This window comes from Panthera onca, chromosome A1 (genome assembly GCF_046562875.1).
Source record: "Panthera onca isolate mPanOnc1 chromosome A1, mPanOnc1 haplotype 2, whole genome shotgun sequence".
In the NCBI taxonomy this organism is placed as follows: domain Eukaryota; kingdom Metazoa; phylum Chordata; class Mammalia; order Carnivora; family Felidae; genus Panthera; species Panthera onca.
Window position 1 is genome coordinate 149,738,896 of NC_138339.1, and position 22,256 is coordinate 149,761,151.

The window sequence follows — 22,256 nt, forward strand, 5'->3', positions numbered from 1 at the left end:
GTTTGGATAGAATAATCAGGCTTTGAAATTAGTCTGGAATAATGAAGAGTATATTACAGAAGAGCTTTCCAAGATAACTCAAGAGCCTGAGCAAGGGCAAATTTACATCCAGGTAGAAGTCCACACAGTGCCTGGACAGAGAAAGGCTCCTGGATGCAATGTTGTGGCCAGGACTGATGTTCTCCATGCCCATAACAGCAAACCACCCCTTGTTGTGCTAACTCTTTTTCTTTCCCTCTTCTCTCCTCCCCCTAGTGCCCTCTACTGCTCAGCCATGGGTCAGTCCTCTTCCACAACCTCTGATATACATGGTGGTAGTTTGGCCCTCAGCCTTGACAAGTTTTTTAAGGATTTCAAGCTGGAAAGCACAATAGTCTCTCAGGAAACTATCACAAAGATTCAATCACACCTGGAGGAAGGGAACGTTTAGAGTGTAGTTTCTGCAATCAATAATGCTTTGAGAGACATTGACAATGCTCCATTGAACATTGCTGTTACCGGGGAGTCTGGGACAGGAAAGTCCAGCTTCATCAATGCCCTGCGGGGGGTGGGGCAGGAGGAAGATGGGGCTGCCCTCACCCGGCCAGTGGAGACAACCATGGTGAGAACCCCATACACACACAAGAAATTTCCCAATGTGACATTATGGGACCTGCCTGGCATGGGGACCACTAAATTTCAGGCACATAAGTATCTGCGGGAAATGAAATTTGGTATGACTTCTTTATTATCATCTCTGCTACACACTTCAAAGATAGTGATGCGCATTTGGCTACAGCAATAAGAAAAATGAAGAAGAAGTTCTACTTTGTCCGAACTAAAGTGGACAGTGATGTATATAATCTAAAAGTGAGTAAACCCTCCACATTCAATAAGGACGAACTCCTGCAAAATCTCCGCAAAGACTGTGTGACAAATTTGCAGAAGGCCAATATAAGGGACGCTCCGATCTTCTTAGTCTCCAGCTTTGAGTTGTCTAGTTATGATTTCCAAAGCCTAGAGACCACCCTTCTGAAGGAGCTCCCAGCCCACAAGCCACATCTCCATGCAATACCTGCCAAATGTTACCGAGGCCGCCATTGACCGGAAGAGGGACTCCCTGAAACAGAAGGTCTGGCTGGAGGCCCTGAAGGCTGGAGCATCTGCCACCATCCCTTTGGTGGGCTTCATCAGTGAAAATGATGTGGAGACTTTAAAGGAGACTTTAACTCTCTACAGGTCTTACTTTGGACTGGATGATGAATCCTCAGAAACCGTGGCCAAGGACTTGCACGTGTCAGTGGAGAAACTCAAGGCAAACCTTGTGTCACCCCACTTGCTCTCAACTGAAAAGGATGATGAGTCTTTAGCGGACAAACTGTTCAGATATTTGGAAAAATTCTGCTCTACTAGTGGAGGACTCATTGCCACTGGTGTTTACTTTAGGAAGATATTCTATTTGCAAAATTATTTCCTTGACATAGTGGTGAGTGATGCGAAACTTCTTCTTAAAAAAGAAGAGATTTTTAAGGACTCTGAGGGCTCTGAGCAAGCCAATATGCATCAGCATGTCAGGAATGAAAATGGGAAAAGTGAGGCAACCAGCTCCTGAATTATTCTTGGTGTTGGCATGGCACTGGTGCCTGGAAAGTTGACTTAAGCCTTCCTTGAAGCAATCCTGACCTGCTGTCATCGGAGTATCACAGACATTTCCATAATTCACTCTTGAACAAACCACAAACCTAGTGACTTATTTGACAGTGAAAGCAATCAGCTCTCTAAGAATCCTTCTTTCATATGATCCTCCTTGGAAAAATGAAGGACAAGAATCTGCAATTTTCTGCTTAGTGGAGAGAATAACTCTTTGTGTGATGGTTACTTCATACCAGACCCTGGTCTTTCTACTGTCATATTAATAAAAAATGGCTGTGCATACAGTAGGTCCTCAAAAATAATTTTTATTTTTTAATGTTTGTTTATTTTTTGAAAGAGAGAGAGAGAGCATGAGCAGGAGAGGGGCAGAGAGAGAGGGAGACACAGAATCTTAAGCAGGTTCCAGGCCCTGAGCCATCAGCACAGAGCCTGACCTGGGGCTCAAATTCACAAACTGTGAGATCATAACCTGAGCCAAAGTTGGATGCTTAACCAAGTGACTCACCCAGGCACCCCTCAAAAATCATATGTAAAATAAATGGATACATAGTTCATTTTTTATGCTCCTGATATTCTGTTATGAATACATAAATTTTGATCATTAATAGATCATCAATTAATGTTGACTGATATCCTCCTTATCCTTTCTAAGGTCAACATTTTATTTATAAACATAAAAGATAGTGAAATGAACATGTGTCATGGGAAATAAAAGAGAAATATTAGCTAAGGAAAACCTTTATCTGGGATACTTGTGAGAGGAACAAGTGTATAAGGTGGGAATATGGTAAAAGAGTTTGCATATTGCAGGTCTAGGCACTCCTAGATTGCTAGCAATGTATTTTGTGCCTGAACGTGAGAGGTTAGGGAATATGAGATGAGACAGTTGTGATAAGTCTAAGTGGAAATAATTTTTTATAAAGCCTAATGTCCTTAAACATATCTAATCTAATAAGAGAAATGCAAATTAGAAATGGCGTCTACACTAAAACATCATTTATCCCATATTAGATTGGGGGAAATTTCAAAGTTTGACATTCTGTGGGTAAAACTGTAGAAAAATAGTTGCTGTCATACAGTTTTGATGGGTATACAAAATGATATAACCTATAATGTGACAAATTAGGCCATCTCTAGGAAAATTACACACAGGTATACTTTGCCCCAGTGATTCCCCCTTTGAAGAATCTGGGTCTTAAAAATTGAGAGTAAATTGGTGGTTGGCAGGGGTTTGGAAAGTAGGGGAAATGCATAGCGCTGGTGAAAGAATACAAGCTTTCAGTTATAAGGTGAATGAATACAGAATGCGGTGACTATAGTTAATAATACTGTATAATAATACTATACAATAATAACACTTGAAATTTGCTTAAAAAAGTGTGTCCTAAATGTTCTCGCTACACACACACACACACACACACACACACACACACACGTTAAATATATGAGGTGATGGATGTATTAATTAACTTGATTATGATAATCATTTCACCTTATGTTCATATATATGAAATCATCACATTGTACGCTTTAAATATATGCCATTTTATTTGTTAAGTTTACCTAAATAAAGCTGGTGGGGAAAGAAACAAAAAAGCTGAAGAAAATACAAAAAGATTTATACTAAAAGTTATTTGAAATGTAAAACACAGAAGCTTTTTGTGTTGATGAGTTGCCAATATTTCATTTTTGTTTTTATTTCCCTTGCCTCTGGAAGCATGTCAAGTAAGAAATTGCTGTGGCCAACTGAGGGTGTATGAGAGGTGGGGGAGACAACAAATGGGTGATAGGCATTGAGGAAGGCACTTGTTGGGATGAGCACTGGGTGTTGTATACAAGCCAATTTGACAATAAATTATATTTTTAATAAATAAATAAATAAACATTTAAAAAAAGAAATTGCTGTGGTTGAGGTCAAAGAGGTTACTGCCTGTTTTCTTGTAGGATTTTGATGGTTTCCTGTCTCACATTTAGGTCTTTCATTTATTTTCAATTTGTTTTTATGTATGGTGCAAGAAAGTGGTTCAGTTTCATTCTTCTGCATGTCACTGTCCAGTTTTTCCAGCATCATTTGCTGAAGAGACTGGCTTTTTTCCATTAGATATTCTTTCCTGCTTTGTCAAAGATGTTGGCCATATATTTGTGAGTCCATTTCTGGGTTCTGTATTCTGTTCCATCGATCTGAGTGTCTGTTTTTGTGCCAGTATCATACTGTCTTGATTAATACAGCTTTGTAATATATCTTGAAGTCCAGGATTGTGATGCTTCCAGTTTTGATTTTCTTTTTCAGGATTGCTCTGGCTATTCAGGGTCTTTTCTGGTTCCACACAGATTTTAGGATTGTTTGTTCAAGCTCTGTGAAGAATGATGGTGTTATTTTCATAGGGATTGCATTGAATGTATAGATCAGTTTGGGTAATATATATTTTAACAGTATTTGTTCTTCCTGTCCATGATCATGGATTATTTTTCCATTTATTTGTGTTTTCTTCAATTTCTTTCCTGTTTTTTAGTTTTCAGAGTACATATCTTTTACCTTTTGGTTAGGTTTATTCCTAGGTATCTTATGGTTTTCAGTGCAAAAAAAAAAGTTTTCTACATATAGTACATCATCTGTGAAAAGTAAAAGCTTGACTTCTTCCTTGCCAATATGAATGCCTATTATTTCTTTTTTTGTTTTCTAATTGCTGAGGCTAGGACTTTCCATACTATGTTGAACACCAGTGGTGACAGTGGACATCTCTGTTATGTTCCTGACCTTAGGGGGAAATCTCTCAGTGTTTCCCCATTAAGGATGATATTAGCTGTGGGCCTTTCATGTGTGGCCTTTATGATATGGAGGTATGCTCCTTCTTCCCCAACTTTTATAATGGTTTTTATAAATGATGTTGTATTTCGTCAAATGGTTTATCTGCATCTATTGAGAGGATCTTATGTTTATTATTCTTTCTTTTATTAATGTGGTGTATCCCTTTAATTTGTAGATATTGACCCACCCAGAAGTAACTCCCATGTGATTATGATGAATAATTCTTTTAATGTACTGTTGGATTCAATTTGCCAATATCTACTTGAGAATTTTTGCACCCATATTCAGCAGGGATATTGGCCTATAATTCTCCTTTTTAGTGGGGTCTGTCTGGTTTTGGAATAAAGGAATGCTGGCCTCATACAATGAATTTGAAAATGTCCTTCCATTTTCTTTTTTTTTATTTCTTTTTTGTTTTTGAACAGTTTCAGAATAACAAATATTAACTGTTCTTTAAATGTTTACTAGAATTCTGGATGGGAAGCCATCCGGCCCTGGACTCTTGTTTGTTGTAGGATTTTTGATTACTAATTCAATTTCTTTGTTGGTTATGGGTCTGTTAAACTTTTCTATTTTTTCCTCTTTCAGTTTTGGTAGTTTATGTTTCTAGGAATTTGTCTATTTCTTCCAGATTGCCTGATTTGTTGGCATATAATTGCCCATAATATTCTCTTATAATTGTATTTCTGCAGTATTGATTATGATCTCTCCCCTTTCATTCATGATTTTATTTGGGTCTTTTCTCTTTTGTTTTTTGATAAATCTTGCTAGGGAGTTATCAATCTTGTTAATTCTTTCAAATAAACAGCTCCTAGATTAATTGATCTGTTCTACTGGGGTTGTTTTCATTCCTATATCATTTGTTTCTGCTTTAATCCTTGTTATTTCCCTTCTTCTGGTTTTAGCTTTATCTTCAATTATTTTCCAGTTCTTTTAAGTTCAAGGTTTGCTTGTGTATTTGAGACTTTTCTTGTGTTTTGATAAAAGCCTGTATTGCTATATACTTCCCTCTTAGAACCGCCTTTGATGCATCCCAAAGGTTTTGGACTGTTATGTTTTCATTTTCTTTGGCTTCCATGTATTTTTTTTTAAATTTCTTTAATTTCCTGGTTTATCCATTTATTCCTTACTAGGATATTTTTTAGCCTCCATGTATTTGATGGTTTTCCAAATTTTTTCTTGTGGTTGGTTTCAAATTTCATAGTGTTGTGATCTGAAAATATGCATCATATGATTTCAATCTTTATGTGCTGGTTGAGGCCTGATTTGTGACTCAGCATGTGCTGTATTCTGGAATATGCTCCATGTGCATTCAAAAAGAATGTGTATTCTGATGGTTTAGAAGGAAATGCTCTGAAAATATATGTTAAGTCCACCTGGTCCACTATGTTATTCAAAGCCACTGTTTCCTTGTTGATCTTCCCATTGCTGTACGTGGGGTGTTAAAGTTCCCCCATTATTATTGTATTCTTATCAATGAGGGTTTTTTTTAAGTTTGTTATTAATTGATTTATATATTTAGTGCTTTCAAGTTGGGGGCATGAATATTTATAATTATTAAATCTTCTTGTTGGATAGACCCATTTATTATGATATTGTGTCATTCTTCATTTCTTATTACAGTCTTTGTTTTAAAATCTACTTTTTCTAATATAAGTATGGCTACTCCAGCTTTCTTGAATATGATAAATTGTTCTCTATCCCCCTCACTTTCTTTTTTTTTTTTGTAAATTTTTTCTTTGTGTTTATTTATTATTGAGAGAGTGTGAGAAAGGGAGGGTTAGAGAGAGGGGGGAGACACAGAATCTGAAGTAGGCTCCAGGCTTTGAGCTGTCAGGACAGAGCCTGACACAGGGCTCGAATTCACAAACTGCAAGATCATGACCTGAGCCAAAGTCAGTTGCCCAACCGACTGAGCCACCCAGGCGCCCCTTCCCCCTCACTTTCAATCTGGAGGTGCCTTTCGGTCTAAAATGAGTCTCTTTTAAGCAGCATATCAATGAGTCTTGTTTTTTTTTTAATCCATTCTGATGCCTTATGTATTTTTTTTTAATTTACATTTATTTATTTTTGATAGACAGAGAGAGCATGAGTGAGGGAGTGGCAGAGAGAGAAGGAGACACAGAATCCAAAGCATGCTTCAGGCTCTGAGCTGTCAGCACAGAGCCCAGTGTAGGGCTCGAGCCCACAAACTACAAGATCATGACCTGAGCCAAAGTTGGACACTCAACTGACTGAGCCACCCAGGCGCCCCCCCCCCCATGTATTTTGATTGGAGCATTTAGTCCATTTACGTTAAGAGTAATTATTTATAGATATGAATGTAGTGCCATTGTATTACCTGTAAAGTTGCTGTTACAGTAGATTGTCTCTATTACTTTCTGTGTTGCTTTTGGTCTCTTTCCCACTCAAAGGGTCCCTTTCAATATTTCTCGCAGAGCTGGTTTACTGTTCATGAACTCCTCTAGTTTGTTCTTGTCTCGGAAATTCTTTATCTCTCCTTCTATGATGAATGACAGCCTTGCTAGATAAAGTATTCTTGGCTGCATATTTTTCCCATTTAGCATGTTGAATATATCATGCCACTCCCTTCTGGCCTGCCAAGGTCTGCAGTGAACCAATGTGTTTTGTCTCTATTTGCTTTCAGAATTCTGTCTTTGTATTTTGCAAGTTTCACTGTGATATATTGTTATACTGTTTTTGTTGACTTTAAGGGGAGTTTTCTGTACCTTTTGGATTTGAATGCTGTATCTTTCCCTAAATTAGGGAAGTTTTCAGCTGTAATATGTTCAAATAAACCTTCTTCCCCTTCTCCTGCTCTTCTGGGACTCCTATGATATGGATATTATTTACCTTTATGGAATCACTGATATCCTTAAGCCTATATTCATAATCTAATAGTTTTCATTCCTTCTTTTCAGCTTTATTATTTTCCATAATTTTATCTTCTATATCACCTATTCATTCCTCTGCCTCTTCCATCTCTATTGTGATTATATCCAGTTTTGCATCTCCATTATAGCATTTGTTTTAATTTCAGTGTGACTAGTTTTCAGGTCTTTGATCCCTGAAGCAAGGGTTTCTCTGGTGTCTTCTATGCCTTTTTAAGCTCAGCCAGTAGTCTTACGACTGTTGTTTAAATTCTTATTCAAATATATCACTTATATCTGTTTTGAGCAAATTTCTGACTGTGGTTTCTTCTTGATCTTTCTTTTGGGGAAAATTCCTCCATCTTGTCGTTTTTGTCTAGGTTTTTGTCTTTTGCCTGCTATGTAACCTTGTTATGTTTCCCACTCCTGAGAGTAATGCTATATTAAGAAGGGGTCATATACTGTCCAGGTCCTGGTGCTTCAGTAAGTGTTTCTGGTTTATGCTGTGTGCACTCTGATGTTGTGTTTTGACTACTTTTTCCCACAGATCAGCCCTCTGCAGAGGTCCTCCTTGCTTGCAGTGGGGAGTTTTGAAATTTTAACCAGATGTGCTTTGATTTATTTGTTAAATTAAATGTGTGGGGGGGGGAGTATAGTCTTATTTCCACTAGATCTGAAGCTGATGCTTTGGAGCACAGTATGATCAATAGATTTGATGCATGTGGGGGCCTGTGTTGGCCCTCTGAGGGAGAGGCCAGATGTGCACAGTCAGACCTGCCTTATTAAAGATGCCCCTGCAGGGTCCAGAGATGCAGGGTTTGGTGTCAAGGGCTCCAACCTCCACTGGAGGCAGTGTGTTGCTTACTGAAGTCCAACTATCCTAGTGAGTTAGGGGGAGATGGGTCACCCTGCTCTCTTGTCCCTAGGGAGGGTAACTCTGGCCCACTGTTCTTCAGGAAACCTTCACAAAAAGGCAAACAATCTCCCCTTCTGTGTCCCAGGCTTCTGTAAGATCCCTGCCCTCAACCTGCCTGTTCCCATACTATCAGCAGACCCGGCATCACCATTTTCCTGTGTTATATCTCTGGTGCACGGACTTGGCAAGGTGAGGACCCACTCCCTTCCTATGGAGGAAAGCTTAGCAGTGCAGTGTCTACTGCCATTTTGTCCCAGAAAAGCAGTTACATTACAGGTAGGTGCTTGGAGTTTATGGTGAAGCACAGTAAAAGGCTGCAAACAGGGTATCTGGCCTTTGCATGCTTCTGTCCCTTAGTGATGAGTGACCAGTCAAAGGAAGGGGAACGTTCTCTCCCAGTGAGACCCAGGGCATTCCTACACCATGCTGTCCACTCTCCACTCATGTGCCTCCAAACTACTTCTCTCCAGAAGCACCATTGCCTACCCAACTTGAGTCCAGCAAATGGCATAGACTTCTAAAACCTCAGAATCTGAGCTCCACTGTTTCTAAAAACTTATGATCGCCAGTTCCTCTCAATTCCCCGTTAATGGTTTTCGGGGAGATTTTCTTGCACAACACTGATGCTCTGCTGTCCCTCTCTCCTTCTCTCTCTCTCTCTCCTCTCTCTGTGAAAAGGGCTCCCTCCCCTTCACAGCACTGTGGCTTTTCTCTCTCCCAATTCACATATCTGCACCTTGTACCTGCCAAGTTCTCTCCCTATAATTGTGCAGATTGTTCTTTTAATCCTCAGTTTGATTTCCTAGGCGTTCAAAATCATTTGATGTTGATCTAGCTATATTTGAAGCATGAGGCAACCTCAGGATCCCCCTACTATTCTGTCATCTTAGTTCCCTTCTTTCCTGCAAAGTTTCTGCTGAAAAATCAGCTGATGTCCTTATGGAGATCCCATTGTATGCACTGTTTTCTCCTGTTACTTTTAAGATTCACTTTTTATGATTACTTTTTGACATTTTAATTATAAGGTATCTTGGTGTGAATTACCTTGGGTTGATTTTGTCAGGGGTCTCTGTGTCTCCTGGCTCTGGCTGTCTGTTTCCTTCCCCATGTTTGGGAAGTGAATGTTATTACACTTGATGATGTCACCAAATCTCCTTAACTTATTCTTTGTTTGTTTGTTTTGCTGTTCAGCTTGGTTGCTTTTTATTACTCCAGCTTCTGACTTGCTGATATGTTTTCAGTTACTTTTAGTCTACTATTTCTTCCCTCCAGTGAATTTTCAAGTTATTGAATTCTTTCTCTCTAATGGGTCCTTTTTTATATTTTCTTATGTGTTGAAGGTGTCAGTGTCAGTGAGATTCTCTACTCTTTTCTCAAGTTCAACAAGTATATTTATGATCATTACTGTGAATTCTCTACCAGGCATATTGCTTATGTCCATTTCATTTAGCTCCTTTGTTCTGATTGTGTCCTGGCTTTCATTTGGTACATATTTCTCCTTCTCCTTATTTTGTCTAAATTTATTTGTATGATTCTATGCATTAGGAAACTCAGCTAGGTCTCCTGACCTTGAAAACAGTGTTCTTATGAAGAAGAGGTCCTGTAGTACTATATAACACAATGTCCCCTGCTCACCAGAACCAGGTGCATCAGTGGTGTCTCATGTGTGTTGCATGTGTCCTACTTATTGTGATTAAAAATCATTTGTCTTCAATCCAATTGGCTGAAATGGCCCTCTTTGTTTTTTTTATGATCCCTGCACTGTTAAGGGACCATTCTGGGGCTGCCTGGATTTGTATTTCAGTCAAAGAAGATACCTTCTCACACTTTATTTGCCAGGACTACTGTCACACCAAACTGCAGCATACTTTCCCTGTATTGTCCCCTGAGGCTTTAGTTGTTGTGCGTGGCCTGCAGTCAGGCCTAATGTCTGCTGCCAGTCTGTCTTAGGGTTGCAGTGAACCCAAACTACAGGAATTTCTCCTTATGCTGCCCCCAGTGAGGTTTTTGTTAGTTGCATAAACAGAGATATCAACTATCTATCCCCAAACCACTACTGGGGCTTTATGTGAACTGGTATGTGTGGTTATCTTCCTTTCCCCACAGAGTAAAAGTAACTCTGGAGTGGAGTGGTGCACTCTTGAGTCTGCTTGCAGAAAAAGATTAATCAGAAACTGCTTTGGAGGGACTCCTGCTGGGTGGGGTGGATTGACTGAGGCAAGACCAGTGGAATACATGAAGGTGGGGTGCATGGAGTTAGTAAGGTAGTTACTGGTCCCTAGTACCTACTGGGGCTAAACAAAGGATAAGACCTGTCTGGAGATGTTTTGGAAGGACTCCTCCATAAATGAGACGTGTTGGATAGGGCAGATACACTGAAGAACATGGGGGTATAACATGTAGTGTTAGCACGCTTTGTGGCAACTAGGCTCCGTGGGGGAAAAAGTGGCACTCACCAGCTCCTTTGTTCTTGTAGAAGTCTCCTAAAGATGCCTGCCCCTCTGAAGTGCACATTCTGAGATTAGTAAGCAAATCTTCCTGTATACCCCAGGGGCTTTTCAGACTGCTGCTTCTATGCTGTATCTCAACAGGGTTGTTTGTTTATGTTATTTCCTTAAAGTCTGGTGTCAGTTTCCTATTTTCCTCTGACTTTCCCAGAGTTGAGCCTGTTGATTTTTAAACTGATGTTAAGCACCACAGATGGTAAAAACTCCTGAAGTTAAGCCCCACTGGTTTCAAAAGCCAAATTGAACGGGGACTTACCTTCTCTATGCATGTCCCCCATGTCTGAGGTGTCTGGTGTGGGGTCTGTTCCTCTTCTTTCTCTGTGTTTGTGGGGTCTTTCCAGTTTGTGTTTAGTTTCACTGGGAGTTTTGTTCTTGACTGAATCTCTGCCCTTCCTACCATTTTTGATGTGGTCTCCTCTCTATGAATAACTTTGGAGAGTCTGTTTTGCCAGCACAGAGAGGGGAAAACACCAGGGAGCTAACACAAGGGAAACAAATCCCCATTACCTTTGGCCTTAAAAACCAGAGGGACTGAATTCTATGAGTTTGTATAACCAGCAGGACCTGGAGCCTGAAGCTTTAAAAATCAGCTGACTCAGCACTGGGTGAGCCTAGAGGGCAAGTGAAAAAATGTGTCCCCCCACATTTAAAGAGACAACAGCCAGCAGAGAGGCAACTCAGAATCAACACTTTGCATAATGCCTGGAGCAAACAGGAAGGAGATCTGTTTGGAGCCTGTTGGGGAACTTCTCCAGGAGCAAAGGAGCTGACAAGTACCATTTTCCTCTCCTGCCCTTCAGCACAGGCATAGAGGCACCTGCTGGAGGAGGCACTGCACAGATACTTGTTACATAACCTGTTGGTAGTGTTCACTGCCAGACCCAGGAATAGTGGCTCTGAACATTTTACTAGTGCCTGTGGCCACTGCTGCGGCCAAGAATCTTGTCCCTAGCCACTGCCACTGAAGAAACTGCACTCCGACCAACCTTTACATTTGGGAGATATGACCTAGGACTGGCAGTTCGGTATAAATTTAGATATGCCATATGTGCCCTGTCTAGCTGCTGTGGACCCCAAGCTGCCTTGCTCCATGCCCAGCCTCTGCACACTCACCCGTGGCCTGCCCCTCATTTCCACTTCCACCCCCTCCAGCCTCTCCCCCCACCCCCTGCACTGTAGCTAATGCAAATCATGCCCCTAGCTGCTGCCCCTCTCAGGGGATAGGTTAAAGAGGTGATGGGTTTAGAGTCATTGTGATGTCTGTATGTTTCATGCTTGTAGTGATATCTCTGGTCCTTTGTGGTTCTTGCAACATTTCACTCACAGAATCCCCCTTAGGATCTCTTATAGGGCTGGTTTAGTGGTGATAATTCCTTCAGTTTTTGTTTGTTTGGGAGGACCTTTATCTCTCCATCTATTCTGAATGACAGACTTGCTGGATAAAGAATTCTCAGCTGCATATTTTTTTCTGTTCATCACATTGAAGATTTCCTGCCATATCTTTCTGGCCTGCTAAGTTTCAGTAGATAGGTCTGCCACTAGTCTTATGGGTCTCCCTTTGTAAGTTAGAGCCTGTTTATCCCTAGCTTCTTTCAGAATTTTCTTTTTATCCTTGTATTTTGCCAGTTTCACTGTATGTTGTGCAGAAGATCGATTCAAGTTACATCTGAAGGGAGTTCTCTGTGCCTCTTGGATTTCAAAATCTTTTTCCTTCCCCAGATCAGGGAAGTTCTCAGCTATGAATTCTTTAAGTACACCTTCAGCACATTTCTCTCTCTCTTCCTCTTCTGGAATTCCTGTTATATGGATATTGTTCCATTTGATTGCATCACGTAGTTCTCTAATTCTCCCCTCATACTCCTGGACTGTTTTATCTCTCTTTTTCTCAGCTTCCTCTTTTTCCTTAATTTTATTCTTCTAATTCACCTGTTCTCTCCTCTGCCTCTTCAATCCATGCTATGGCCACTTCCATTTTATTTTGCACCTCATTTATAGCATTTTTTAGCTCCTCATAACTATTTCTTAGTCCCTCCATCTCTGTAGCAATAGATTCTCTGCTGTCCTCTATGCTTTTTTTAAGCCCAGCAATTAATTTTATGGCTGTTATTCTAAATTCTTGTTCCGTTATATTGCTTGAATCATTTTTGATCAATTCGTTAGCTCTCGCTACTTCCTGGAGTTTCTTTTGAGGAGAGTTCTTCCATTTCGTCATTTTGGGTAGTCCCTGTGGTGGCTTCCAACTGCAGGCACTTCCCCCGTGCTGTCGGAGTAACTTGTGTTGGTGGGCGGGGCCGCAGTCAGACCTGATATCTGCCTGCAGCCCACCACTGGGGCCACAGTCAGACTGGTGTGTACCTTATCTTCCCCTCTCCCAGGGGCAGGACTCACTGTGGAGTGGTGTGGCCCCTGTCTGGGCTACTTGCACACTGCAAGGCTTGTGGTGCTACTTCAGTGGGATCTGGTGTATTAACTAGGGTGGATCCTCAAGGTGCACAGGGGTGGGAGGGGCAGGCTCAGCTTACTTTGCCCCTGTGGGAGGGGCCCTGCAGCATGGGGAGGGAGGCAGACCCGTCAGAGGGATGAATCCACAGAAACACAGCACTGGGCATTTGCACAGTACAAGCAAGTTCGGGACGGGAACTGGTTCCCTTTGGGATTTCAGCTGGGGGATAGGAGAGGGATATGGTGCTTGCCAGTGCCTTTGTTCCCTGCCAAGCTGATCTCTGTCTTCTGGGGCTCAGCAACTCTCCCTCCTGGTGCCCTCTCACCCTCCCCGCTCTCCAGAGCAGAGCTGTTTATTTTTAACATTCCAGATGTTAAGTCCTGCTGGCTGTCAGAACTCATGCAGTCCGGCCCCTTTGCTTTTGCAAGACAGACTCGGGGGCTCTGCCTTTCTGGACGGGCTGTCCCTCCACTGCCCTGGCTCCCTCCCACCAGTCCGTATAGCGTGCACCACCTCTCCACCGTTCCTACCCTCTTCCATGGGCCTCTTGTCTATGCTTGGCTCCGGAGACTCTGTTCTGCCAGTCTTCTGGCGGTTTTCTGGGTTATTTAGGCAGATGTGGGTGGAATCTTTTTTTTTTTTTTTTTTTTTTTTTTTAATTTTTTTTTTTCAACATTTATTTATTTTTTGGGACAGAGAGAGACAGAGCATGAACGGGGGAGGGGCAGAGAGAGAGGGAGACACAGAATCGGAAACAGGCTCCAGGCTCTGAGCCATCAGCCCAGAGCCTGACGCGGGGCTCGAACTCACGGACCGCGAGATCGTGACCTGGCTGAAGTTGGACGCCCAACCGACTGCGCCACCCAGGCGCCCCAGATGTGGGTGGAATCTAAGCGATCAGCAGGACGAGGTGAGCTCAGCGTCCTCCTACACCACCACCTTCCCTAGACACCTGTATCATAAAAATATTTTTAACAAGAAAAACTTTGACTGAAGGACCCAGGATGCAGGACATTATGTAGGGAATGCTGTCATATTTCAAAAAATGAGAAAATGGATCGTACATATTTGCTCATACATGCATAAAATGGACCTGTAAGGATGACAAGGACCCCTCTGGTACAGATACTTGAAGAATGGCATAGTGTGTGGAGGGACATATTATTGTATACAAATTATAAATCTTGAGTTATAAAATATATATCAGATTTCTATTCAACAAATAAATAATAAGTAAAAATTAAAGCCAGAATATTGTTGCAAAGGACACAGGGATACTCTCTATTCAGTTTCCATACCAACAAGGTATACTGCTTTTTTTAATTTAAATTTTAGTTAACATACAGTTGAATATTGGTTACTGGAGTAGAATTCAGTGATTCATCACTTACATACATCACCCAGTTTTCATCACAAGTGCCTTTTTAACCCATCACCCATCTAGCCCATCCCTCACCCATTGTGTTCCATCAAATCTCAGTTTATTCTCTATCTTTAGGAGTCTCTTACAATTTGTTTCCCACTATTCTTTTTTATTTTGGTCCCCTTCACATGTATTCATTTGTTTTCTTTCTTAAATTCCACATATGAGTGAGATCATGTGGTATTTGTCTTTCTCTGATTTATTTCACTTGGCACAATACACCCTAGCTCCATCCATGTCATTGCAGATGGCAAGATTTCATTTTTTCTGATGGCTGAGTAATATTCCATTGTACATATATACCACATCCTCATTACCCATTCATCATTTGATGGACATTTGGGCTCTTGGCATAGTTTGTCTGTTGTTGACAATGCTGTTATAAACATTGGGGTGCATATAATCCTTTAAAACTGTATTTTTCTATCATTTGGGTAAATACCTAGTAGTGCAATTGCTTGGTTGTAAGGTAGTTCTATTTTTAACTTTTTGAGGAACCTCCATACTGTTCTCCAGAGTAGCTGCACCAGTTTGCATTCCTACCAGCAGTGCAAGAGGGTTCTCCTTTCTCCACATTTTCACCAACACCTGTTATTTCTTGTGTTCTTAATTTTAGCCATTCTGATGGATGTGAGGTGGTATCTCATCATGGTTTTCATTTGTATTTCCCTGATGATAAGTAATGTTGAGCATCTTTTCGTGGGTCTGCTAGTCATGTAGATGTCTTCTTTGGAAAAATGTCTATTCTTGTCTTCTGCCCATTTCCTAATTGGATTATTTGTTTTTGGGTGTTGAGTTTGATAAGTTCTTTATAGATTTTGGATACTAACCCTTTATCAGATATGTCATTAGAAAATATCTTCTCCCACTCCATAGGCTGTCTTTTAGTTTGGTTGAATTTTTTCTTTGCTGTGCAGAAGCTTTTTATCTTAATGAGGTCCCACTATTGGGGACTTCTAGTAAGAAGTTGCTCCAGTTGAAATAAAAAAGTTTGCTACCTGGGTTCTCTAGGATTCTGGTGGATTCCTGTCTCCCATTTAAGTCTCATCAATTTTTTTTTTAATTTTATTTAAATCCAAGATAGTTAATGTATAAAGTAATAATGGGGACAGGAGTAGAACTTAGTGATTCATCACTTGCATATAACACCCAGTGTTCATCCCAACAAGTGTCCTCCTTGGTACCCATCACGCAATTAGCCCATCCCACCCACCTACCCTCCAGCAACCCTTAGTATGCTTTCTGTATTTAAGACTCTCTTGGGGCGCCTGGGTGGTTCAGTCGGTTGAACGTCTTGCTTCAGCTCAGGTCATGATCACACAGTTTGTGGGTTCAAGCCCCACATCAGGCTCTGTGCTGATGGCTCAGAGCCTGGAGCCTGCTTCGAATTCTGTGTCTCCCTCTCTCTCTGCTCCTCCCCCGCTCATGCTCTGTCTCTCTCTCTCCTTCAAAAATAAATAAAAACATTTAAAAATTTTTTTAAAAAGAACTCTCTTATGGTTTCCCTCCCTGTTTTTATATTATTTGTCCTTCCCTTCTGCTATGTTCATCTCTTCTGTTTCTTATTTCCACATATGAGTGAAATCATGTGGTATATGTCTTTCTCTGACTGGCTTATTTCACTTAGCATAACATTTTCTAGTTCCATCCATGCTATTGCAAATGGCAATATTTCATTCTTTTTGTCCCCCAAGTAATATTTCATTGTATATATATATACCACACCTTCTTTATCCATTTGTCAGTTGATGGGCATTTGGGCTCTTTCATTAATTTGGTTACTGTTGATAGAGCTCCTATAAATATTGGGGTACATGTGCCCCTTTGAATTGGCATTTTTGTATCCTTTGTGTGAATATCTAGTAGTGCAATTGCTGGGTCATAGGGTAATTCTATTTTTAATTTTTTGAGGAAACTCCCAATTGTTTTCCATAGTGGCTATACCACTTTGCATTCTTACCAGAAGTGCAAAAGTGTTCCCCTTTCTCCACATCCTCACCAACATCTGTTTTTCTTGAGGTGTTAATTTTAGCCATTCTGACAGGTGTGAGGTGGTATCTCATTGTGGTTTTAATTTCTATTTCCCTGATGATCAGTGATATTGAACATCATTTCATGTGTGTATTAGCCATCTGGATGTCTTCTTTCACAAAGTGTCTATTCATGTCTTTTGCCCATTTCTTTACTAGATTGTTTTTTGCGTGTTGAGTTTGATCAGTTCTTTATAGATTTTGGATACTAACCCTTTATTTAAATATGTCATTTGCAAATATCTTCTCCCACTAAGTCAGTTGTTTATTAGTTTTGTTGATTGTTCCCTTCACTGTGCAGAAGCTTTTTATCTTAAAGAGGTCCCAATAGTTCATTTTTGCTTTTGTGTCCCTTGCCTCCAGAGACATGTCTAGTAAGAAGTTGCTGCAGCCAAGACCTATTTTCTCCTCTAAGATTTTGATGGTTTTCTGTTTTACATTTAGATCTTTCATCTACTTTGAGTTTATTTTTGTGAAAGGTGTAAGAAAGTGGTCCAGATTCATTCTTCTACATGTCACTGTCCACTTTTTCCAACAACATTTGCTGAAGAGACTGTATTTTTTCCATTGGATACTCTTTCCTGCTTTGTCGAAGATTAGTTGGCCATAAACCTTCTCTATTCTGTTGCATTGACCTATGTGCCTGTTTTTGTGCCAGTACCATACTGTCTTGAGGATTACAGCTGTGTAATATAGCTTGAAGTCTGGAATTGTGATGACTCCAGCTTTGGTTTTCTTTTTCAACATTACTTTGGCTATCCTGAGTCTTTTCTGATTCCATAGAAATTTTAGAATTGTTTGTTCTAGCTATGTGAAGAATGATAGTGTTGTTTTGATGGGGATTACATTGAATGTGTAGATTGCTTTGGGTAATATGGACATTTTAACAATATTTGTTCTTCCAATCTATGAGCATGGAATGTTTTTCCATTTCTTTGTGTCTTCTTCAGTTCCTTCATAAGTTTTCTATAGATCTCAGCATATAGATCTTTTACCTCTTTGGTTAGGTTTATTCCTAGTTATTTTATGGTTTTTGGTGAAATTGTAAATGGGATCGATTCCTTTATTTCTCTTTCAGTTGCTTCATTATCAGTGTAGAGAAATGCAACTGATTTCTGTAAAGCATTTCATATTTTGTAACATTGCTGAATTCATGTATCAGTTATAACAGTTTTTTCGTTGGATCTTTCAGGCTTTCTACATAGAGTATACTGCTATCTGCAAATAGCGAAAGTTGGACTTCTTCCTTGCCAATTTGGATTCTTTTATTTCTCTTTGTTGTCTGATGGCTGAGGCTTAGATTTCCACTACTCTGTTAAATATTAAAGGTTAGAATGGGCATTCTCGTCATGTTCATGACCATAGGTGAAGGCTGTAAATTTTTTCCCATTTAGGATGATATTAGCTGTGGGTCTTTCATATGTGGCCTTTATAATGTTGAGGTTTGTTCCATTTACCCCTACTTTATTGAAGGTTTTTTTTTAAGAATGAATGCTGTTTTTGTTAAATGCTTTTTCTGCAACTATTAACAAGATCATATGATTCTTATCCTTTCTTTTATTAACGTGGTGTATCACATTGATTGATTCATGAATATTAAACCACCCCTGAGGCCAAAATAAATCCCACTTGATTACAGTGAACAAATTGTTTAATGTACCATTGGATTAGATTTACTAGTATTTTATTGAGAATTTTTGCCTCATGTTCATCAGGGATATTGACTAATTTTTGTGTGTGTGTGTGAGGTCTTTGTCTGGTTTTGGAATTAAGGTAATACTGGCTTCATAGAAAGAGTTTGGAAGTTTTTCTTCCATTTATAATTTTTGGAATAATTTGAGAAGAATAGGTATTAACTTTCTTTAAATATCTGGTAGAAATCCCCTGTGAAGCCATCTGGCTCTAGACTTTTGTTTTTTGGGAGATTTTTGATTACTGATTCAATTTCTTTGCAGGTTATGGGTCTGTTCAAATTTTCTATTTCTTCCTGTTTCACTTTGGTAGTTTGTGAGTTTCTAGAAATTTGTCCATTTCTTCCAGATTGTCTAGTTTGTTGGCATATGATTTGTCACAATATTCCATTATAATTGTTTGTATTTCTGTGATGTTGGTTGTGATCTTTCCTCTTTCATTCATGATTGTATATATTTGGATTCTTACTGCTTTCCTTTTGATTAAGTCTGGTTAGTAAAATTTACTAATTTTACTAAATCTTTTGAGGAACCAAGTCTTATTTTCATTGGTCTGTTCTGTTGTTGTTGTTGTTGTTGTTTCTATATCATTTATTTCTTCTCTAACCTTTATATATCCCTTATTCTTCTTTAGGCTTTATTTGCTGTTCTTTTTCTAGCTCCTTTAAGTGTAAGGTTAGATTGTGTATTTGGGACCTTTTTTGCTTCTCGAGGTAGGCCTGAATTATAATATACTTCTCTCTCAGGACCGCCTTTGCCTCATCCCAAATGTTTAGACTGTCGTGTTTTCATCTTAATTTGCTTCCATGTATTTTTTAAATTTATTCTTGAGTTTCCCATTATCCTATCTATTCTTTAGTAGGATGATCTTTAATCCCCATGTATTTGAGGACTTTCCAATTTTTTTTCTTGTGGTTGACTTCAAGTTTCATAGTGTTGTAATTTGAAAATATTCATGGTATGATATTGATCTTTTTGTACATTTTTAGGACTGATTTATGACCCAGTATGTGATCTATTCTGGAGAATGTTGCATGTACACTCAGAAAAAATGTGTATTCTGCTGCTTTAGCATAAAATGTTCTGAATATATCTGTTAAGTCCATCCAGTTCAGTGTGTGATTGAAAGCCATTGTTTCTTTGTTAAATTTCTGCTTAGACGATCAGTCCATTGCTGTAAGTGGGGTGTTAAAGCCCCCTACTATTATTCTATTATTGTCAAGGAGTTTCTTCATTTTTTATTAATTTATTTATATATTTTGGTACTCCAAGTGGGGACATATATACTTACAATTGTTAAATCCTTTTTATTTTTATTTATTTTAAAAGAGAGAGCACAATCAGGGGGAGGACAGAGAGAGAGAGACAGAGAATCCAAGTAGGCCCTGCACTGTCAATGCAGAGCTTGATCCCACAAACTTTGAGTTCATGACCTGAGACAAAATCAAGAGTCAGATGCTTAACAGACTGAGCCACTGAGGCTCCCCACACTTAGTAGATCTTCTTGATGGATAGACCCTTTAATCATGATATAATGCCCTTCTTCATTTCTTGCTGCACTGTTTGTTTTAAATTTTAGTTTGCCTCATATAAGTATGGCCACTCCAGCTTTCTTTTGATGTCCTTTAGCATGATACATGTTTCTCCATCCCCTCACTTATTTATTTATTTTTAATTTTTAAATGTTCATTTATTTTTGAGAGTGATAGAGACAGATGAGCAAGGGAGAGGCAGAGAGAGAGGGAGCCAAAGAATCTGAAGCTGCCTCCAGGCTCTGAGCTATCACCACAGAGCCTGACACAGGGCTCTAACCCACGAACCATGAGATCACGACCTGAGCCAAAGTGAGACACTCAAGTGATTGAGCCACCCAGGTGTCTCTCCTCTCTCTTTTTTTAAATGTTTACTTATTTTTGAGAGAGGAGAGAGAGAGAGAGAGAGAGGGCTGGGTCAGAGACAGATGGAGAGGGGAACAGAGAATCCCAAGCAGGCTCCGAGCTGACAGCAGAGAGCCCAATGTGGGTCTCAAACTCAAGAACCATGAGATCATGACTTGAGCCAAAGTTGGATGCTTAACCAACTGAGCCACCCAGACTCCACCATCCCCTCACTTTCAATCTGCAGGTGTCTTTAGGTCTAAAATAGTCTCTTGTAGGCAGCATATAGATGGATTTTGTTTTTTATCCATTCTGATGCCCTATGTCTTTTGAGTGGAGCATTTAGTCCATTTACATTCAGAGTGATTATTGAAAGATAATGTAGTTCCACTGTGTTACCTGTAGAGTTGTATGTTGGTGATGTTCTGTATGTTCTGATGTTCTAGTCTTTGCTGTTTTTTTTTTCCTCCACTCAAAGAGTCCCCCTTTAAAATTTCTTACAGGGCTGGTTTAGTTGTCACGATCTCCTTTAGTTTTTGTTTGTATGGAAAACTCTTTATCTGCCCATCTATTCTGAATGACAGAAATCTTGGCTGCATATTTTTTCCATTCAGCACATTGGATATATCCTGCCCTCCTTTATGGTCTGCCAGATTTCTGTGGACAGATCTGTTGTGAACCTGATCTGTTTTCCCTTGTATTTAAAGACTTTTTTCCCCTTGCTGCATTCAGGATTCTTTTCTTGTCTGTGTATTTTGTGAATTTGACTATGATATGCCTTGGCCATGGTTAGTTTTTGCTGAATCTAATGGGAGTTCTCTGTGCTTTTCGGATTTTGATGGCTGTGTCCTTCCCCAGTAGGGAAGTTTTCAGGTATAATTTATTGGAATAAACCTTCTGCTCCTTTTTCTCTCTATTCATCTTTTGGGACTCCTATGATACAAATGATATTACATTTTTAAAAGTTGCTGAAGTCCCTAAGTCTGCCTTTATGAACCATGACCTTTGTTTCCCTCTTGTTTTTGACTTCATTATTTTCCATAATTTCATTTCTATATCACTAAGTTTCTCCTCACTGTCATGGAATCATTGAGATTTGCATCATGGTTACAGCATTTTTAAATTATGGCCTCACTACTCTCAACAATAGCCAAATTATGGAAAGAGCCTAAATGTCCATCAACTGATGAATGGATAAAGAAATTGTGGTTTATATACACAATGGAATACTACGTGGCAATGAGAAAAAATGAAATATGGCCTTTTGTAGCAACATGGATGGAACTGGAGAGTGTGATGCTAAGTGAAATAAGCCATACAGAGAAAGACAGATACCATATGGTTTCACTCTTATGTGGATCCTGAGAAACATAACAGAAACCCATGGGGGAGGGGAAGGAAAAAAAAAAAAAAAGAGGTTAGAGTGGGAGAGAGCCAAAGCATTAGAGACTGTTAAAAACTGAGAACAAACTGAGGGTTGACGGGGGGTGGGAGGGAGGGCAGGGTGGGTGATGGGTATTGAGGAGGGCACCTTTTGGGATGAGCACTGGGTGTTGTATGGAAACCAATTTGACAGTAAATTTCATATATTAAAAAATAAAAAAAAATAAAATAAAATAAAATAAATAAATTATGGCCTCACTAAATTTTAGTTCTTTTCTCTCTGCAGAAAGGTATTCTCTATCTTTTATGCTTTTTTCAAGCCTAGATAGTATCCTTATAATCGTTGTTTTCAATTCAAATTCAAAAATCTTACTTATATCTGTACTGATTAAGTCCCTGGCCATGAGTTCTATTTCCTGTTCTTTCTTTTGGGGTTAATTTCTCCATCTCATCATTTTGTGCAGAAATGAAAAGAAGAGAGAAAAAAGAAAAAACACAATCACACACACAAAAAAACTAGGGCTCAGGTGTGTTTTGGTCTGCTAGTTAAAAGAATCTAGATCCACAAATAAAATAATAAAATAAAATAAAATGAAAATAAACAAAAATAAAAATAAATAATATGTATAAGATATGTAATAATAATAATAATAAATTTTAAAAAGAATTGAAAAA

At 39.4% G+C, this 22,256-nt stretch overlaps 1 protein-coding gene across 1 annotated transcript; it reads left to right on the forward strand.

Moving 5' to 3' along the window:
* Positions 1-269: 269 nt before the first annotated feature.
* On the forward strand, positions 270-1,894 carry LOC132680214 (interferon-gamma-inducible GTPase 10-like). Its single transcript, XM_060634006.2, is given in 3 exon segments — positions 270-710; positions 713-1,034; positions 1,036-1,894. Coding segments are annotated over 3 exon segments (1,314 nt in total). The 5' UTR covers positions 270-274; the 3' UTR covers positions 1,592-1,894.
* Positions 1,895-22,256: the final 20,362 nt, after the last annotated feature.